Genomic DNA, 17869 nt, shown 5'->3' on the forward strand with positions numbered 1-17869 from the left:
CTTTTGGAAAGTTCAAAGCAGGCAGTTCCTCCGGGGTTTTCGAGGTTGCCATCCGCAAGAGACGCCGGAGGTTCCCAGGAGCAGGTACAAGGGTCAACAGGCCTGTAGGGTTTTGGGGCCAAGTCAGTGGGCGTCATCCTTTTGTTAGCAGCTGCATGGTAGGACTTCTTGTTTCTTATTCTTCTTCTTGTTGCAATCGGGATCTGAGGAAGGAAGGTTCAGGGTGCCCCTAAATACTACATTTAGGGGTGTTACAGGTAAAGCAAGGGCAGGGACAAATGGGTCCCTGTCCTGGGGTGGGTACACCCTCTAGCCTGCTCCTCTCCTGTGGGAGGGGGGCAGGAGCCTAGCTGTGATTAGGCAGGGCTCTCCATCTTCAAGATGGCCGGAGTCGGGCTTCACCTCACCTCTCCCACGGCATAGGCTGGCACACCCCCTTTCCTCACTTAGGGTTTCCTGCAATTCTTCCCCGCCAGAGTGGGGATCAGAACCGGTGGGGGCCAGTTGCTGAGTACAGCAAGTGGCCTGGAGAAGCTCACAAAGGCGGTATGCCTTTGAAGCTTCCCCCGCCCATCTTGGGGGATGAGGCTTGGCACCTCGTCCCAGGAGGTGCATTGTTCCAGGCCCCCCGAGAGCGGCAGGCTCTCGACCAGGGGTCCAGAAACATGTCTGGAGGTGGCAGCCTCGGTAGCCACACAGTCAGGACACTGGGAGTTGGTTAGGTTTCAGGGGGCATCTCTAAGATGCCCTCTGTCGTGCATTTTACATTAAATCCCACACTGGCATCAGTGCGGGTTTAAGGTGATGAGAAGTTTGATATCAAACTTCTCAGTTTTCAGTGAATCCATCATGGTGCTTTGGAGTTTGTAATGACAACCTCCCAGCACCATATACTCTGCACTGCACTTACAGTACCCAGGAATGGCCCTGGGTACTGTAGGGGCACAGGGCTCATGCACCTGTGCCCACACCACCAGCATAGGGCACCCAGCTAGAGGGGTGACTGATGGATGGCAGTGAGCTTGTGGGCATGGCACACAGGGATGTGTGCCATGTAGACTCTCTGTTTAGTTCTGTACTTAGAAACTCAGCCTGCAAAGGCAGTGTGTGGGTGTCAGGGTACAGGGCCCCTAAGGGCGGCAGAATAAGTGCTGCAGCCCTAAAGGGTCTTCTCTGGTCACCATGCCCTGGGCACCTAGGGTACCATTTACTAGGGGCTGACAGGTGGCCAGAGATGCCAATTGGGTTTTAGTTTCAATGCAGTTTTAAGGAAGGAACACAGGCCCTGGGTACCTGGTTGGTAGGAGCCCAGGGCACACTCAGTCAAAGCAATTCAGCAAAAAGTGGGGGCATACCCATGCAACAAAGATGGCACTTTCTCACAGTAGCAAGGTGGTGACCAAACCAGTCACATAAATACAACCCGAAGGATTAGCAACCAGGCGCCATGAAAACAAAAACAGCAACAAACATTGCTTTGGAATCTGCACCACCTTCAGCAGTACAGGTCTTGGTATGGCAAGAAAAGACTGACAATAGAAGAGTACCTAATTACTATATGGGAATTCAGCTTGCATACCCACCCACCACCTGGGGTGTGTAACAAAGGCAGCTGCTGTGCAACAAGCCAACCCCTAAAGTGGAATGTTTAACTGCAAGGCCTTTCTATATCTGTGAGGCAAAGAGCCTAAGGGGAATTTCAAGAACGCTCCACCCTAACTATATTTTCCAGAAGGGGTCATCAATTTGCATTATACCCAGGTCTTACAGCTCTAACCTTAAGGGCCAAGCTCCCTGGAGATATCAATCAAGTCAAATGTAAGAATAAGGGTTTTTAAAGACTCAAAGGTACTTAATACTCAAAGGCAGCGACTGGATCTGTAAAGAAGATTTTTCCCTCTTAGAGTGTTATAATGGAAACTTAAAGCCATTGAAAAACAGACTGGCATACCCTGTAACAATGACTCACCTTCAGCCATTGTTTCTCTGTGAGGGAGTCACTGTAGTCCACTTCTCGTCGATGTCGTGAACCCCTACCAAACATCTTCTCAGCCTCTTCCTCACAGGTGAGTCGCTCCACCTCAGCATCATCCTTGAGGATCCAGGATGGCAGCTCATCCTCCTCCATCAGCCGTGGCTTGCGTTTGGGGTTGCGGGCCTCCTCCCGCCGGCGGTCGAGGTCCATGCGCTGATATCAAATAAGGAAAGAAAGAATGAGAAGAAGATAGATGCATTTAAATTTGGATATTTGTCAATGACAGAATTTCTAGAGGGTTACAAAGCACGTTTGCCACATTTTATTTTACGCATTTTGGCGTAACACCCTTTAGCGATTTAGAACATAATACAGTACTGTTCATTACACCACAGGAAATACATACCACTATTAAATCTCACACCAGTTATGCTGCAATAAACACAGAAAACAAACTGGGCAGGAGTGTACATGCCCATGGCAATAGATTGGAACAATAGGGTGCAAGACGAACATGGGGAAAAAAAGGGAAGACAGGAAAAGGAAAATGTTACTTAACCAGTAAGCATCTGTTTGTGGCATGCAGTGATGTGGATTGACATGCTATGCATAATCCTGCCATGTAGTGTTGGGCTTGGATGTGTAAAAAAGTCTTATGAGTCACAAGGTATTGTGACTCCTCCACTTGCTGGTAATGCGCATGGTTGACTCATTGTTAGATTATTTTCCCGCATGGCGGGTGATGATGAAATGTTAAGCGAAGTGTAGTATAGAGAGATATCCATGCAAAGAGAAAAGAAAGAATTAGTAAATTGACTACAACTAAAAGACATCCAAGAAGGAGGGTAGGCGCATGTGAATCTATATATAGCACTACATGCCACAAATAATGCTTAATGAGTTAGGTAACATTTTCTGTTCAAGGCATGTGTGACTGTAGATACACATGCTATGCATAGACTGTAAAGCAGTCCTCCCAAAATAGTGGTGGCTAGCATGTGGGAGCTGCAGTGGTTTGAAAAAGAGTACGTAGAACTGCCTGACCAACACTGGCTTGTTGGCGAGCAAGCACATCCACACAGTAATGTTTTATAGAAACATATGGTGTGACCCATGTAGCTGTTGTACAAATATAATCAATAGGAATATTCACAAGAAAGGCTGTAGAGGCTCCTTTTTTTCCTGGTGGAATGGGTCCCAGTAGGAATAGTTAAGGGCCTTTTAGCTTTATAAAAGCATGTCTGGATACATTTAATAATCTATCTACCAATGCATGATTTAGAAATGGTTTTGCCCGTATTGGGTATGGGGAAAACAACAAAAAGCAGTGTTTTCTTTTCTAAAAAATTTAGTCTGTCAATATAATACATGAGGGCTATTATGGAAAGCCCATTCCGCAACAGTCAGGTTGAGGGAAAAATACAGATATTTCAAAAGATTGATGGGGGGAAACTTTATCTTCATGTATTTGGAAGAAGGGTTCTTCCACCGTTAGTGCCTGAAGCTCACTGACCCATCTAAGGGAAGCGATGGAGACCAGAAACGTTACCTTCCAGGATATAAACTGGAGGGTGGAGGGGTTTAAATGGAGGGCTGTAAGAAAGTGGCTCTATATATACTGGACCAATGTAAGGTACAGTGTGTATAGAGTCCCCAATCCCCAGAGGTATAACAGAGGTTAAAGTCAGATATGACCTTACTCTCTAAAGTGGCAGCTTGGTCAAGCAGTGTCAGAGGACAGTGTAAAGCATTTGTTGTACACACTCAGTCAGCAAAAAGTTTCACACACTCAAGAACTGAACTCTAGGCCAATTGTTTTCATATCAAAAGATATAGTTGTTTTATTTTAGAACCAACAGGTATCAAAATATACTTTTCTCAATATGAGTGACTTCAGGTAACTTTGCAGAAATACAATAGACTTTGTAAGTACAATAGCTACAGTGGTTGCAATAGGCAACACAATTCTAAACACAATTTAACATTGAGCTCAATGGGTTTTTCTATATAAATGCAGTTGATTACTTTAAGGATTACTTTTTATAACCACAGGACTGGATCCTGGATTCAGTCCGGGGACCTAAGCTGTAAACAGTTAAGTAAAAGCGTTTCGGTTACAGTTGTGATTTTTAAAGAATATAAATGTATTTTCAAAGTTGACAGACTTTTCAGTGAAAAACTAGCAATGTTATCCGAAGGAAGGAAATTCAAGTCACAGGTAAAGTAGGTTCTTGTTACTTTTGTAATCCAGTATTGGACTCCTATGTTCAGCACTGGGACCTCTACCTAAGACAGGTAAGTATTTACGTTTCAGTATTTAGTACGATTTTTAAAGAATATTTCTAGTTTGCAAAAATCGACACTTAGAAGAAATTTCACAGAAAAACAGTCAATGGTTTCCTATGGAAGAAAATGCAGGTAACTGGTAAGTACAGTTAAGATTACTTTTGTGGTTCAGTACTGGGCTAAAAGGTACAGTACTGGCTTCTCTCCTGATCACAGGTGAGTATTTCGGAATTCGTTATTCAGCTGATTTTAGATGAATAGTTTAAAGTTTCAAAAATCCACACTTAGAAGAAATTTCAGTGAAAACCAGTCAATGTTAACCTATGGAAGGAAAGTGAGTTATCGGCTTGTAGGTAAGAACTCGACTGGTGGAGTTAAGGTTCTGGGCATAGACTCAGGGGTCTCCCAGGGTCGAAAAGGTACAGTAGTTACAACCCTCAGCGGCACGGGGGCAGCCGGATGCGGAGAGAGTAGGCCCAATGCAATACAATGGCGGGTAGGGGGCCTTCGGTTGGTGGCTGCAAGCAAGCAGGCTGCGGCTGTGGGAGCTGAATTCCTGGTCACTTACTCAGGGCAAGTGGGGAAGAAGTGTAGGGTAGTTGTTGCACTTCCAGTGGCACTCAGGCGGCTGTGTGCAGGGTGCTTTTGAGACATCGGGCGCTCAATGTTATCCAAAGGGAAAGTTAAAAAGTGAACAGAGGCTGCAGGCTCGGGGACAAAGATTCTTCAGGTGCGACCACCACTTTGAGAGGTAAGCTGGGATCTTGGAGAAGAGGTAGGTACCCCAAACGAAGGTGCAGGGGGCCGCAGGGCGCCGGGTGCAGGGGTGTCTTTTGGTGTCTGGAAATCTTACCCTCGCCTGGTCGCGGTGGGAGGGGTCCCTGGTTCTGAGGCTGCAGGAGTCGTCTGGTTCATCGAGGAGGGTCTTGGGCACTGGACTTCAGGTCCCAGTCGCCGGGGGAATGTCCTTGTGGTCTTGGGTCACTCAGGCACAGGCCAGGCTTGGCGGGTGCAGAGTGGGCTGGATTTGCGGTTCCTGGCTGGCACCAGGGGTATTGCTGTTGGAGCAGAACCACTGCTCATGTGAGTCCCAGTCTTTTGGAAGGTTCAAGGCAGGCAGGTCCTCCGGGGATGTCAAGGTTGCTGTCCGCAGGAGACGCTGGGGTTTCAGAGGAGCAGGTTCAAGGATCAACAGGCCTGTAGGGTCAGTGGGGGTCGTCCTTTTGTTGACAGCTGCAAGGCAGGTCTTCCTGGTTCTTGGTCTTCTTGTTGTTGCACTCGGGATGTGAGGAATGAAGGTTCAGGGACCCCCTAAATACTAAATTTAGGGGCGTTACAGGTAGGGCAAGGGCAGGGATCAATGGGTCCCTGTCCTGGGGTGGGTACACCCCCTAGCCTGCTCATCTCCTGTGGGAGGGGGGCAGGAGCCTAGCTGTGATTGGGCAGGGCTACCCATCTTCAAGATGGCTGGAGTCAGGGGTCGTGCTTCACCTCGCCTCTCCCACCTGAGGGGTGGAGTTGGCACAGGCTGGCACCCCCCTTCCTGACGCAGGGTTTCCCGCCAGTGTGGGGGTCAGAACTGGTGGAGGCCAGTTGCTGATTACAGCAAATGGTCTGGAGAAGCTCACAAAGGCGGAATGCCTTTGAAGCTTCCCCTGCCCATCCTGGGGGAGGAGGTTTGGCACCTCGTCCCAGGATGTGCATTGTTGCAGGCCCAGGAGAGCGAGGGCTCTCCACACCCAGGGGTCCAGCAAATTGTCTGCTGAGGGTCAGCCTAGGTAGCCTCTCAGACAATACGTGGATTGTAGGTTAGGTTTTAGGTGGCATCTCCAAGATGCCCTCTGTAGTGCATTTTACATTAAATCCCACACTGGTATCAGCGTGGGTTTAATGTGCTGAAAAGTTTGATATCAAATTTGTCAGTCTTCAGTGTAGCCATTATGGTGCAGTGGAGTTCGTAATGACAACCTGCCAGCACAATATACTCTTAATGGCATCACTGCACTTACAGTGCCAGGAATGGCCCTGGGTACTGTAGGGTCACAGGGCTCATGCACCTGTGCCCACACCACTGGCATCGGGCACCCAGCTAGAGGGGTGGCTTATGTATGCCAGGGCAGTGGGTTTGTGGGCATGGCACACAGGGATGTGTGCCATGTTGACTTTCTGTTCAGTTCTGTACTGAGGCACTCAGCCTGCCAAGGCAGTGTGTGGGTGTCAGGGTCCAGGGCCCCTAAGGGTGGCACAATAAGTGCTGCAGCCCTTAAGGGTCTCCTCGGGTCACCAGGCCCTGGATACCTAACATACCATTTACTAGGTGCTGACAGGTGGCCAGAGGTGCCAATTGGGTTTTAGTTTCAACACAGTTTTAGGGAAGGAACACAGGCCCTGGGCACCTGGTTGGCAGGAGCCCAGGGCACACTCAGTCAAAGCACATCAGCAATTCAGCAAAAAGTGGGGGCATACCAATGCAAGAAAGATGGCACTTTCTCACAAGGGCCCGTTAATCTTGTCATTACAAAGTTAAGAATTCATGTCAGGCTGGGGTGCCCTGAAGAGGAATTACTTTAGACCCTCCATGACGGCTTTACTGACAGGAATTTGGAATAGGGAAACGTGTTGCCTGTTCTGAAGATAAGCGTCTACAGCCGCTAGGTGTAGTCTCATTGTATTTATATAGAGCTTGCTACCCCTAATGAGGCGAAGCACTTTACGCTGGGCAGCACGCTGCTCTGGAACCCAAGGTTGATGGCTTGTTTAGTGTCATTGGTTACTGTTAGTTATTGGGATTAGTCTTGTGCGCTCAAAGCAAACCATTCCATGCAGTCATTTCAGTTTTTTATGCTCGACTAAAATAATAGTGGTTGATTGTGATCATTAGTGTAGGGGGAGGGGAGGAGCTCAAGCACAAGGTTGGTGGATTAATACAGGAGTTAGCAGAGATTAGGTATTGTTCAGTTGCATGAGTATGACTTTCAGCGGAAGGAGGAGAGATTGTGATCTTGTAAATTGAGCTGTGGGAAATGTGCTGAAATAGAGAATAGTCAAACGTGCATGTGTTAGAGTAGGTTGTACTCCAAGGGGGTAAGCATGCAGAGGACGGAAGGGAAAGAAAGGGACTTTTGAAAGGGAGAAGAAAAATAGAAGTTTTAATTTAAGGACAGGTTTTTTTTAATGCCAGATTTAATGAATGTAGTGAAAGCACGCAGTTTGAGGATGCAAGAATGTAGAAAGAATACATTATTTTCTTGAGAAGATTGTGTTATATTGGGAATTTTTAACAGGTACTATCAGGTAAACCATCTCTCCACTACTAAGAGAGACCAACCATCCAGCCAACTCAGTTTATCAGCTCAAGGGTTGAAAGTGAGAAATAATGGCTGGATTTATGCTAAAAAAATACATGGAAACAGAGTACACATTTGAAAAAGGGATTCTGGTGTTCAGACTCAGATTGGACTAGGAGTATTAATTACACACCAGTATGGGATATATTTAAATGCCTCTGGTTTGCATTGGCACCTGATGGAAGGCGAGGACAGCTTCCCAGACAAAGGGAGTGTGTTACCTGCATTGCAGTGGCAAGAGGGCAGGGGTGCAAACACTGGTTTGAGTGTGGGGGTGGTGAGAGAGCTCCCTCTACAAATTCAATGAACACTTTTGTTAGCAAATGGCTGCTGATTAGACTTTTTGAAGCTATGCCTCTTTGGTAGATGCTATGGGTGATAAGGGGTGGAGTTGCAGGTTGAAGGGGGCCCTATAGGTGAAGCCAAGCATTTGTCTACCTTGATCACACTTCAGTGGAGAGCCTTCGCACCTCTTTGTGCCTCTGCTGTGGGTGCTCCAGGCTAGTGACAGCCCTGCAGTGAGGAGCATCACTACACAAAGGCTGTGCTGCAGCGCAGCCTGGACGACATTTGAAATGTAAATATACTGAAATGTACCTTTTCTTATCACAAAAGGTAGCTGCCTCTGTCCTGTTTTCACAGATAAGGGCAATTTTAAAGATAGGATAACAGTGTAAAACTCCCCTTGCAGAGCTAAATGGTTTAAAAGTAAGCCGACCAGGGGAGACAGGGTTAAGGTACCTCTACCTCATGTGCACAATGTTTGTGAAAGAACATACCAGCCTTATCAAGTGTTGTGTCTTCCTCAAATAGACAGGCCCTTCCCAATCCGTTATAATAAGAAATCTGTGCAACCCTAGTGTCATACTGAGGACAGAGGCTGGTCTGTGCTACAGTAAGAAACAGCGGCTCCCTAGCCAAGCAATTACTGAAGAAAGCAAGGATGAGCAGCGATCAACAAAACTCTAGAGAGGCCAAGATTGCAATACTCCTAAAACTACAACAGGAGGCCGAAGACGGTAGCTCATACGACAAATTAAGTTTGTGCTCCCCTCGCTCAACACACTACTTAGCCCTTCACAAGCATAGTAAAGTAGCAGCAAACTATTCTCTGATAATGTACAACAGCTCCAACACCATCGCCAACCGGGGATGGTAAAAACAAGCATAATTAGAGGTGTTGACTGTTCTGCAAAGACACATGTTAAACTTTCACCGCAATGTTCCCAAACTCCTCACAAAGCAACATCAAAAGGTTAGAGACAGAGTCCGCATGAATGCAATCCTCCTCACCGTTTTTGTAATCAGCACCTTAGATTGTGCGAGATAAGCAAATGGCCACACCTTGGGGTACAATTGCGACAATTGAAAGGCGCGACATTTCACATCTCGCAGTGGGCGCCACACACCCTTTCAGTACCTTATCCCCTCTGAAGAATGCTTTCTTAGATTACTTTAAATACCAATGTGTATTGCGGTTTCAAAACACGTAGCCTCCACTGTCCCCAAAATCAGAACAAAAAAGTTGAACAACTTAGGTACTAAATCCAGCCGACAAATTATCACATTCGACTAGCAAAGCACTACGCCGAGCAAAAGACGTATCTGGCCCTTCTATTGAAATATATCGAGGTGTGCGTTTTTGAAGAAACAGCAGTCAATGCAGCACTTTACCCCAAATTGTAGAAGAGAAACTCATTGTCAGGTGGCTTACCATGAGCCGTGAGTCATATCTGTCAGCCTTTGATTCATCTTACGGTAACATCTAGACCCGCATAAAGCGCACTCTGAACGGCCCAAAGTGAGGAGCACGCACACTTCACTCACCACACAGTCTTATGGATGGGAAAGCTAAACCAGAAGTTTGTGAGTGAAGAGGTAGCAGACAATGTCCTGTCAAAATCAGAACAAAAAATTTAAACATCTTAGGTACTAAAACCGTGCAACAAATTATCACATTCGACTAGCAAAGCACTACTCCGCAGCAAAAGACGTATCTGGCTCTTCTATTTAAATATATCAAGGTGTGTGTTTTTGAAGAAACAGCAGTCTATGCAGCACTTTACCCCAAATTGCATAAGAAAACCTCATTGTCAGGTGGCTTACCATGAGCCGTGCGTCATATCGGTCAGCCTTTGATTCCTCTTACAGTAACATCTAGAACCGCATACAGCGCTCTCTGAACGGCCCAAAGCCAGGAGCATGCACACTTCACTCACCACACAGTCTTGCGGATGTGAAAGCTAAACCAGAAGTTGGAGTGAAGAGGTAGAAGTACAATGTCTGCTAAGGGATTGATATGTTTGGAGCAACAACAATGAACAAATCTCTTCCTTTTAGCATCGTAACAGGCATGAGTAGTAGGCCTAAGCATATATTTCAGAATATCCATGCATTCAGGAGGGAGAATAAGGTATACAAACTCTAGGACCTCAGGAGCCAGATAGCAAGCTTTAGAGACCTCTGGTCCAGATGCATGATTTCTCCATGGTTCTGCGTGAGAAGATCCTGATTTTGGGGAGTGTCATATGGGTATATATCTAAAAAAAAAAAAGATTCTCCACCCGGGGGTCCAGAAAAATATCTGTGTGGCAGGCTGCCTAAAGCCAGTCAGTGCCCACACCAGGGTTGGTAGGTTTCCAGGGGGCACCTCTGAGGAGCCCTCTGAGTACATGGTTTAATAAATCTCACACTGGCATCCATGTGGATTTATTACAAGCAGCTCAATGGTACAAAACATTTTGGGGTTCAGTGAAGCCATCATGGTGCTGTGGAACTTGAGTTGTTAAGTTCCCAGCCCTTGTACTCTCTGTGGCTTCTCTGGCACGTACATTATTAAGGAATAGGCCCTAATACTGTAGGAACATACCTACTCAATCATATATGCCCACACCTGTGATATAGTGCACCCTGCCTTAGGGCTGGAAGGCCTGCCAGAGAGATGACTTACCTATATCTTGGGCAGTGCTAGTTGGCATGGCATGCAGGCTGTGTGCAATGTCGACTTAGTTTTTTCACCTCACAGGGGCATACTGTAGGAAACTTGCTCTACATGTACTACAGCACAATGAGGCACAGGAGTACACGCGACTTCCTCAGGGCTTGCGAAATTATATGGTGATCGAACTGCCCCCGTCTCCAGTTTGGCCGATTTTCTTCTTGTTGTTGTTTCTGGATCTGAGGAAGCAAGGTTCAGGGTGCCCCCAAAATACTAGATTTAGGGGCGTTACAGGTAGAGGGCAGGGCCCAATGGGTCCCTTCCCTGGGGTGGGTACACCACCTATTGTGCCACTTCCAGTGGGTGGGGGGGCAGGCGCCTGTCCCTGGTTGGTTGGGTCCCCCCATCCTCAAGATGGCGGGGACTCTGAGTTGCGCTTCACCTCGCCTCCCTCACCTGAGGGGTGGAGTTGGCAGAGGTGGGCATAACTCTCTCCCTCACTTGTTTTTCCCACCGGTTCTCCCGCCCAAAGTGGGAGGTAGTACCATTGGGGACCAATTTCTGAAAGCAGCAAGTGGTCTGGGGAAGCTCACAAAGGCGGCATGCCTTTGAAGCTTCCCCTTCGTGAATCCTGCCCATCCAGGGGGAGGAGACGTGACACCTCGTCCCAGGATGTGCAGCGTTTCAGGCCCCCGAAAAGCAGCCGGCTCTCGACCCATGGATCCAGAAACATGTCTGTTGATGGCAGCCTAAGTAGCCACTCAGTCGGGACACTAGAGGTAGGTTAGTTTTCAGGGGGCATCTCTGAGATGCCCTCTGGGTGCATTTGTCATTAAATCCCACACTGGCATGCATCAGTGTGGGTTTAATGTGCTGAGAAGTTTGACACCAAACTTCCCAGTTTTTAGTGTAGCCATTATGCTGCTGTGGAGTTTGTAATGACAAACTCCCAGCATCATATACTCTTAATTGCAGCACTGCACTTACAATGTCTAAGAATGGACTCAGACACTGTAGGGGTACAGGGCGCATGCACCTGTACCCTCACCACTGGTATAGTCCACCCAACTAGAGGGGTGACTGATATATGCTAGGGCAGTGGGTTGTAGGCATGGCACAGGGAAGTGTGCCATGTCGACTCCTCACTTTGTTCTGCACCAAAACACGCAGCCTGCAAAGGCAGTGTGTGAGTGTAGTGGTACAGGACCTCTAAGGTTGGCACAATGAGTGCTGCAGCCCTTAGAGGCCTTCTCTGGTCACGGTGCCCTGGGTACCTGCGGTACCATTTACCAGGGGCTGACCTGTGGCCAGAGATGCCAATTGGATTTCGTTTTGAGGAAAGATCACAGGCCCTGGAACCTGATTGGCAGGGACCCAGAGCACATCAAGTAAATGTGCATCAGTAGTCTGGCAAAAAGTGTGTATGTGTGGGGGGGTGTTACTGCAACAGAAACCCACTTTCCAACACATGCAAGCTGCAGGGGCAATGGCATGGTCCTAGGGAGGGGTCCAGGGGGCCCTCTTCTGCCTCCAGGACCTAGGTGCCACTTACTAGGGACTTACCGGGGGGGGGGGGTACCAATTGTGGGCATGTTTTTAGGGAAAGAACACTGGTACTGGGAACCCGGAATGCAGGTAACCAGTCCTCTACAGTCAAAGTTGCATCAAAAGCTAGGGCAAAATGTGTGTGGTGTTGGGGGGAGGGGGGGGGGGTGTTGCATTTCACTATTCCACCACACCTACCTGCCCCACAACACTCTTCCTCACTTGCTGCTTTTCCAGCAAACCCTAGACCATCTCCACCTCAATGGTCACCTCATTCAGGTATAGGGAGACCGGGCCATGGCTTGACTTTTGACCTCCCATCGCACGATGATCCTTGGGATACCTATGATAATTGATCAAAGCAGTGGATGCGGATCCTGACCTTTAACCTGCAAACCCAATAATTCTACTACTTCCTACCACGACCTCATTGGTAAGGCTGCTAACTTCCATAAAGTAGATCTGCATACTGAGCCATTAGAGGATGATTTCATTTTGAGAACCTTTCCTACTCAGAAAGCTCCTCTTAGTACCTCCCCATATTTAAAGGCATGCTCCGTCATACCCAAGATATCTTCAACTACCCAGTTCAAGCTAGGGTCATTACTGTAGGAAGCTGGCTCTCTATATAGTGCACCAAAATTAAGTACACTGTGCAGAGAATCTAGGTGACCCATACTGGTTTACAGGGGCTATAATAATATTCCCAAATTCTCTCTTTTGTGGAAGTGTTGGCGGGCAGTTACGTCATATCAGAGGATAGTGTTAAGCAGTTACGTATTTATTGTACACAGAGAGCCAATAAGTTAGACACATACTGAGAAAATGGGGTTCTATTGTGGTACCCCCCTGGCCACCCCACTTTTTGCCTAGCTTTGGAGGCAACTTGGACTGTAGACTCCTGGGTCCCTGCTGTCCAGGTACCCATTACCAGTGTTCTTTCCTTAAAAAATACATTGCTCACTCACCCTGCCAACTAGCACTGTCTAAGATATAGATAAGGCACCTCTCTAGCAGGCCTTACCAGTCCTAAGGCAGGGTGCACTATATCACAGGTGGGGGCATACCTGCATGAGCAGATATGCCTGTGAGAAAATGGGGTTGTTACACAGCCAGGCTGGATACATTTCTAGGGCGGGCGGCCTGAAGTGAACACGAAGATAGGAGTTCCAGCATCTTGTGTGTGGTGGAATTAGGAACTTTGGGACAGGTGATGGCCGCTCCCCAAAGGAAGTGGTCATGTAGGGGGTGAGGTGACTCCAGGAGTAACTAGCCCATTAGCTACTACCATACACTCCCCTTAACACCACTAAAATGAGAATTATGGGGAACCCCTGATACCAGGAACTTAGATTCGACGGACACAAAGAAGAAGTGGAGAGAGACGAGTGCTGACACGAGAACAGAAGAGCAATGACTGATTTGCCGCCACCCCTGCCAGCAACCCCAACAATCGTGGAGAAACCGACTCGTCGTGCCACTGTGTAGACTCCAAAGAACCAGCCAGTGCTTCACAAATCGCACGAGAACTCCTTTGGATTAGAGGAGCCACTCCCCTGCAGTTGCAGGCACAAAAGAAGCAAGGTCCAGCTCACCACCCTAACGCTTACAGGGACTACCAACACTGTTGCCACACAGGAAGAGGTGCCGTGCTCCCCACATGTCAGATCTGTCCTCCCTCCAAGTGATGGGACACCAGGACCGACCAGAGCTGCACAGTACCAATATCTGTGGTACCTGATGCCTTGTAGCAACCAAGGCTTGTTGTGCCCAGCCCGGACACTAACACTGAGAAAGCCCGACCTGTATGTCGAGGGACTTCAGGGACAGTGAGACCCACATTCAGAGTGGCCCAGTTGTCCTGTTTGCCCCTTTTCTGCAGAACCAAGACAGAGCGAGAATTCCAACCGCCTCCACAAAGTACGTCCCACAGCCCGAGTCTAAGGGAGGTGACGGTGCCAGAGGGGCACTGAGATCTTTAAAAGCTGAACCCACGTTTAGGTTTGCCAACACTGGACCCTCAGTCGCCACCTGCAGCCTCTTTCTGGGGGTCCCCTCAAACCGCAAGTGTCTCCCACAGCATTGCCTAACACCTAAAAGCACCACTTAGGCAGAGTCCCACATCCCGAGAAGTGGACCAATGGTGCCTCTACGTACCCGAGCCTCTCAAGGACTGAGCCACCCCCGTCCCTCTGTCTCAGCTTGAAGCCTCTTTGTGACTGGAGCGATTCCCATAGACTTTGACGGGACACATGACGCTGAAAAGCACCTCTGCACACGGACGCCCAGTGCCGCCCAAGGTGACCTGTTGGTACTGCCTTGGTCATTGCCCCATACTCACCTTAAGTCCAGGAGAAGCGCCCCGTACGTCACTGACAAGTGCCCAAAGGCAGTAAATATTTTTCCCTCATTGGATAACATTACCGCTCCACAAATTGCACAAAGTGCGAAATTTGAAACCTGTAAGAATTCATATCTCGAAAATCATTTACCGAATCCCGATCTTGGTATCTAAATTCATATAAAAATTTGTGTTTTTTTTTTATAAATTGGTGTCTAATTTCTTTATTGAGTGTGTGTCTAACTTACTTACTTGGTGTGTGCAATAAATGCTTAGAACTACCCTCTGGTTAGCCTAATTGCGCACCCACACTACAACAAGAGAGCATTTGGGTTATCATTTGTGCATCTGTAAACCAACTGCGTTTTGCCTGGATTATTTACACAATGTACCTCAATTTGGTCCACTAAATAAAGAGCCAGCTGATGGGGTCTGTAGAACGAGCCAGCTTTCTACAATAGGTAACTATCATTTGACATAAATGAATCCATTTATCTTAGAGACTAAAAACAAAATTTTTGCCTGCAAGATCTGAAAAAACGCTCTCACCATGGTATCTGGGCAGAAACCCAGGGAGCAGATCAATGCTACCTTTAGGCACTTCACTGGTGACCCCATGGAATGCCAGAGGTATTGTGAACTCTCTCTGCCTCACTCACAAATGCATCCACAGAAAAGTACATAAATATTACAGAAATAAAATAAGACACTCTGTTCAAGGAACATACATCTAACTTCTACCACTTAAAAATCTATTAACCTGTAACGATCTGTTAGCAGCTTAGAGTGGGCTTCACTGTATCAACTTGTCAGTTATGGGGTGGCTTCATGTGACTTAGTTTATTGCTGCTTTATATAAATCTCACTCACCATAAATAGGTCGAATTCCTCCTCGTTGCGGGCAATCATCTGGTTCACAGTCTCGTCATCCGGAACCTCGTCTTCCTCCTGTGGATAGAGAAACACTTCTTTTCACTAATGAGGTACCAAGAGGACTGTAAACAGCATTTGCAGAGCCATGTCAACAGCAGGGAAAATAGAGTGAGATCGTCTGTCCAGAATGTGTATAAAGGGAGCAATAGTTATGTCAAAACGTTGCTCTCTTTACAATGTAAAAAGACATTGCACCACATTTTACAACCTACAGAGTAGAAACTCTGGACTGATCATTGACGGATCAAATATGATTACCCAATACATGATGAAAGCAAGGAAGTCAGTGTGGCAAAATAACACCAATCTCGAAAGCCACAGCTTTTGAACTGGAGGGAAAACAATTATTATACTAAAAATATATTTTGGAATACACTTGAACATGCTGCTGCCACTCACTATATTTCTCAGATGTTCTGAAGCCAATACGACACTTTCACCAAAAGCATGCAACATTTTACAAGTCAAATCTTGTGATAAAGTAATTTTCCCATCTCTCCCTTATACAGCAGCTCTGCAAATGAGCAGGAGATACAACGATGAGTGTAAGGAAAGGCCTCTTTTTGCACGATCCCTTCCAAACATATGGGCTGATGCTGCTGTTTTTTTATTCAAAGTGCATTGGGTCCTTCAAAGTGCATTGGGTCCTGCCAACCAGGTCCCAGTGCCAGTACTCTGACTGGCATACGTTAATTTACTTACAATTCCCTGGTATATGGTCCCAGGGCCTTAGGGTGAAGAGTCCCTTGTGAACTGAAGCACTGATTGTGCCATCGCGAGTGTGAGCATGTAAAACAACTCCCTGTCTGCCATTGCTAAGTTGCTAAACTGCTAACTCAACTTTCTCATTTCAACCCTTGGCAAAACCGATATCTTCCTTTTTAGGTTGCTGCCTACCAGACAGCGCAGCGGTCTGGTATGCGAATGACATCTTGGGGGCATGCAGAAAGTTGACCTGGAAATGCATTCCACTGGTAGCTTGCCATTGGCTTTTTGGTTTGTTTTTCTGGCTTTTAATTAGTTAGCTTTATTTGCTTTAGGCTGCACAGCTTGAGTTTGTAATCCCTGTCACAGCCCCCCACCCATGTGTGAGAAGTTGGCCTGGTATATGCTGTCCACTAATTAAAGTGGGCACCCTTTACCAGTCGAAACAACCCTTATGGTGATTTAAGAGGTCAAAGATAACCTTAGAAAGCTATCCAAGTGGTAGCTGTGGAAAGCAGCCTTCAGACTTAATCTTAAAGGAATGTTCACCAGCTTGTTTTACCAGAATGCAACCTTATAGTATTGGCTAAATGAAAGGAAAACCACACAGTTATAAAAATAGGTATTTATTGATATAATACTCTTTAAGAACGACATAGTATCTTCTGCGTGAAGATACTCACAAAGCACACAATACTGTAGCACAGAAACAATCATAAGTAGCACTAATACAGTGAGCTCCGGGGGAGACTATACTAAAATAGTGGTATAAGAACCACGACTCGAGTCAAGACAGTGTCTAGAGGATGTAGAATCGCTGGGACCCCAAGGAACCACACTAGGTGAGTAAGTAGGGCCCCCACAGAGGAGGGGTGCAGTGTGGGAACACAACTGCATGCCGTACAATTCTATGGGAGAGTCGCGGTTGCAGCTTTAAACTATAAGGACCCTTCTAAATGGACTTCGAACAAACCCAATGGAACTTAGGAGGTTGAAGATCCACCCAACCCGTAGATACCGTAGTACCAGTTACCTATCCCAGGGAAGAGGGGTGCATAGGTCTTAAATGGTGTCGGAAACCACAGTTGATCTCTATGGAGGACTTCAAAGAAGAGTCACTGCTGGGAAGCAGAAAGTGACGTCGGAATCCAAAGGTGGATTCTTGTTGAAGAGTACCTGAAAGCAGAGGGGACACAGTCTGGTTCACTCCGGAATGATCAGGGGCTCGGTAGACAAATTCCACCGATGTCGGGTGCTTCAGGTGCATTGATGGGGCTCTTGACTCTGCAGCCACAGAAATGGATCACCTCAAAAGCTTGGGGTTTTCACCTTCATCTGGTTTAACCATAGGAGGGGCTTATGGTCTGTCTGAACAATTAAGTGAGTGCCAAACAAATATGGCCTCTCCTTCTTCAGGGCCCAGACCATAGCAAAGGCTTCCCTCTCAATAGCTGACTAACGTTTCTCTCTGGGGGTCAACCTTCTGCTGATAAAAGCTACTGGATGATCCTGACCCTCTGCATTAAGGTGTGACAGCACAGCCCCTATCCCCAACTCAGATGCATTAGTTACTTTATAGATTACTTTTCTAACCACAGAACTGGATCCTAGATTCAGTCCTGGGACATGTCCTGTAAACAGTTGAGTAAAAGCGTTTTGGTTACAGTTGTAATTTTTAAGGAATATAACTGTATTTTAAAAGTTGACACTTAGAAACTTTTTCACATAGAATCACCAATGTTATCCTATGGGAGGACATTCACTTAGAAGGTAAGTACTGCTATTGTTACTTTTTCTTA

General features: G+C 47.0%; 1 protein-coding gene across 5 annotated transcripts in view; it reads right to left on the bottom strand.

Annotated features, from left to right (window-relative positions):
* Positions 1-17869, bottom strand: part of SMARCA4 (SWI/SNF related BAF chromatin remodeling complex subunit ATPase 4) — a 778095-nt gene that overhangs the window by 367060 nt on the left and 393166 nt on the right. For all 5 annotated transcript variants that reach the window (XM_078684950.1, XM_078684957.1, XM_078684972.1 and 2 more), the window contains exons 27-28: positions 15303-15380; positions 1970-2188 (exon numbers count right to left, since the gene is read on the bottom strand). In XM_078684950.1, the coding sequence (XP_078541076.1) occupies positions 1970-2188; positions 15303-15380 (297 nt within the window). The remainder of the gene's footprint in view (positions 1-1969; positions 2189-15302; positions 15381-17869) is intronic.

The sequence above is a fragment of the Lissotriton helveticus genome, chromosome 1_1 (assembly GCF_964261635.1).
Source record: "Lissotriton helveticus chromosome 1_1, aLisHel1.1, whole genome shotgun sequence".
NCBI lineage: Eukaryota > Metazoa > Chordata > Amphibia > Caudata > Salamandridae > Lissotriton > Lissotriton helveticus.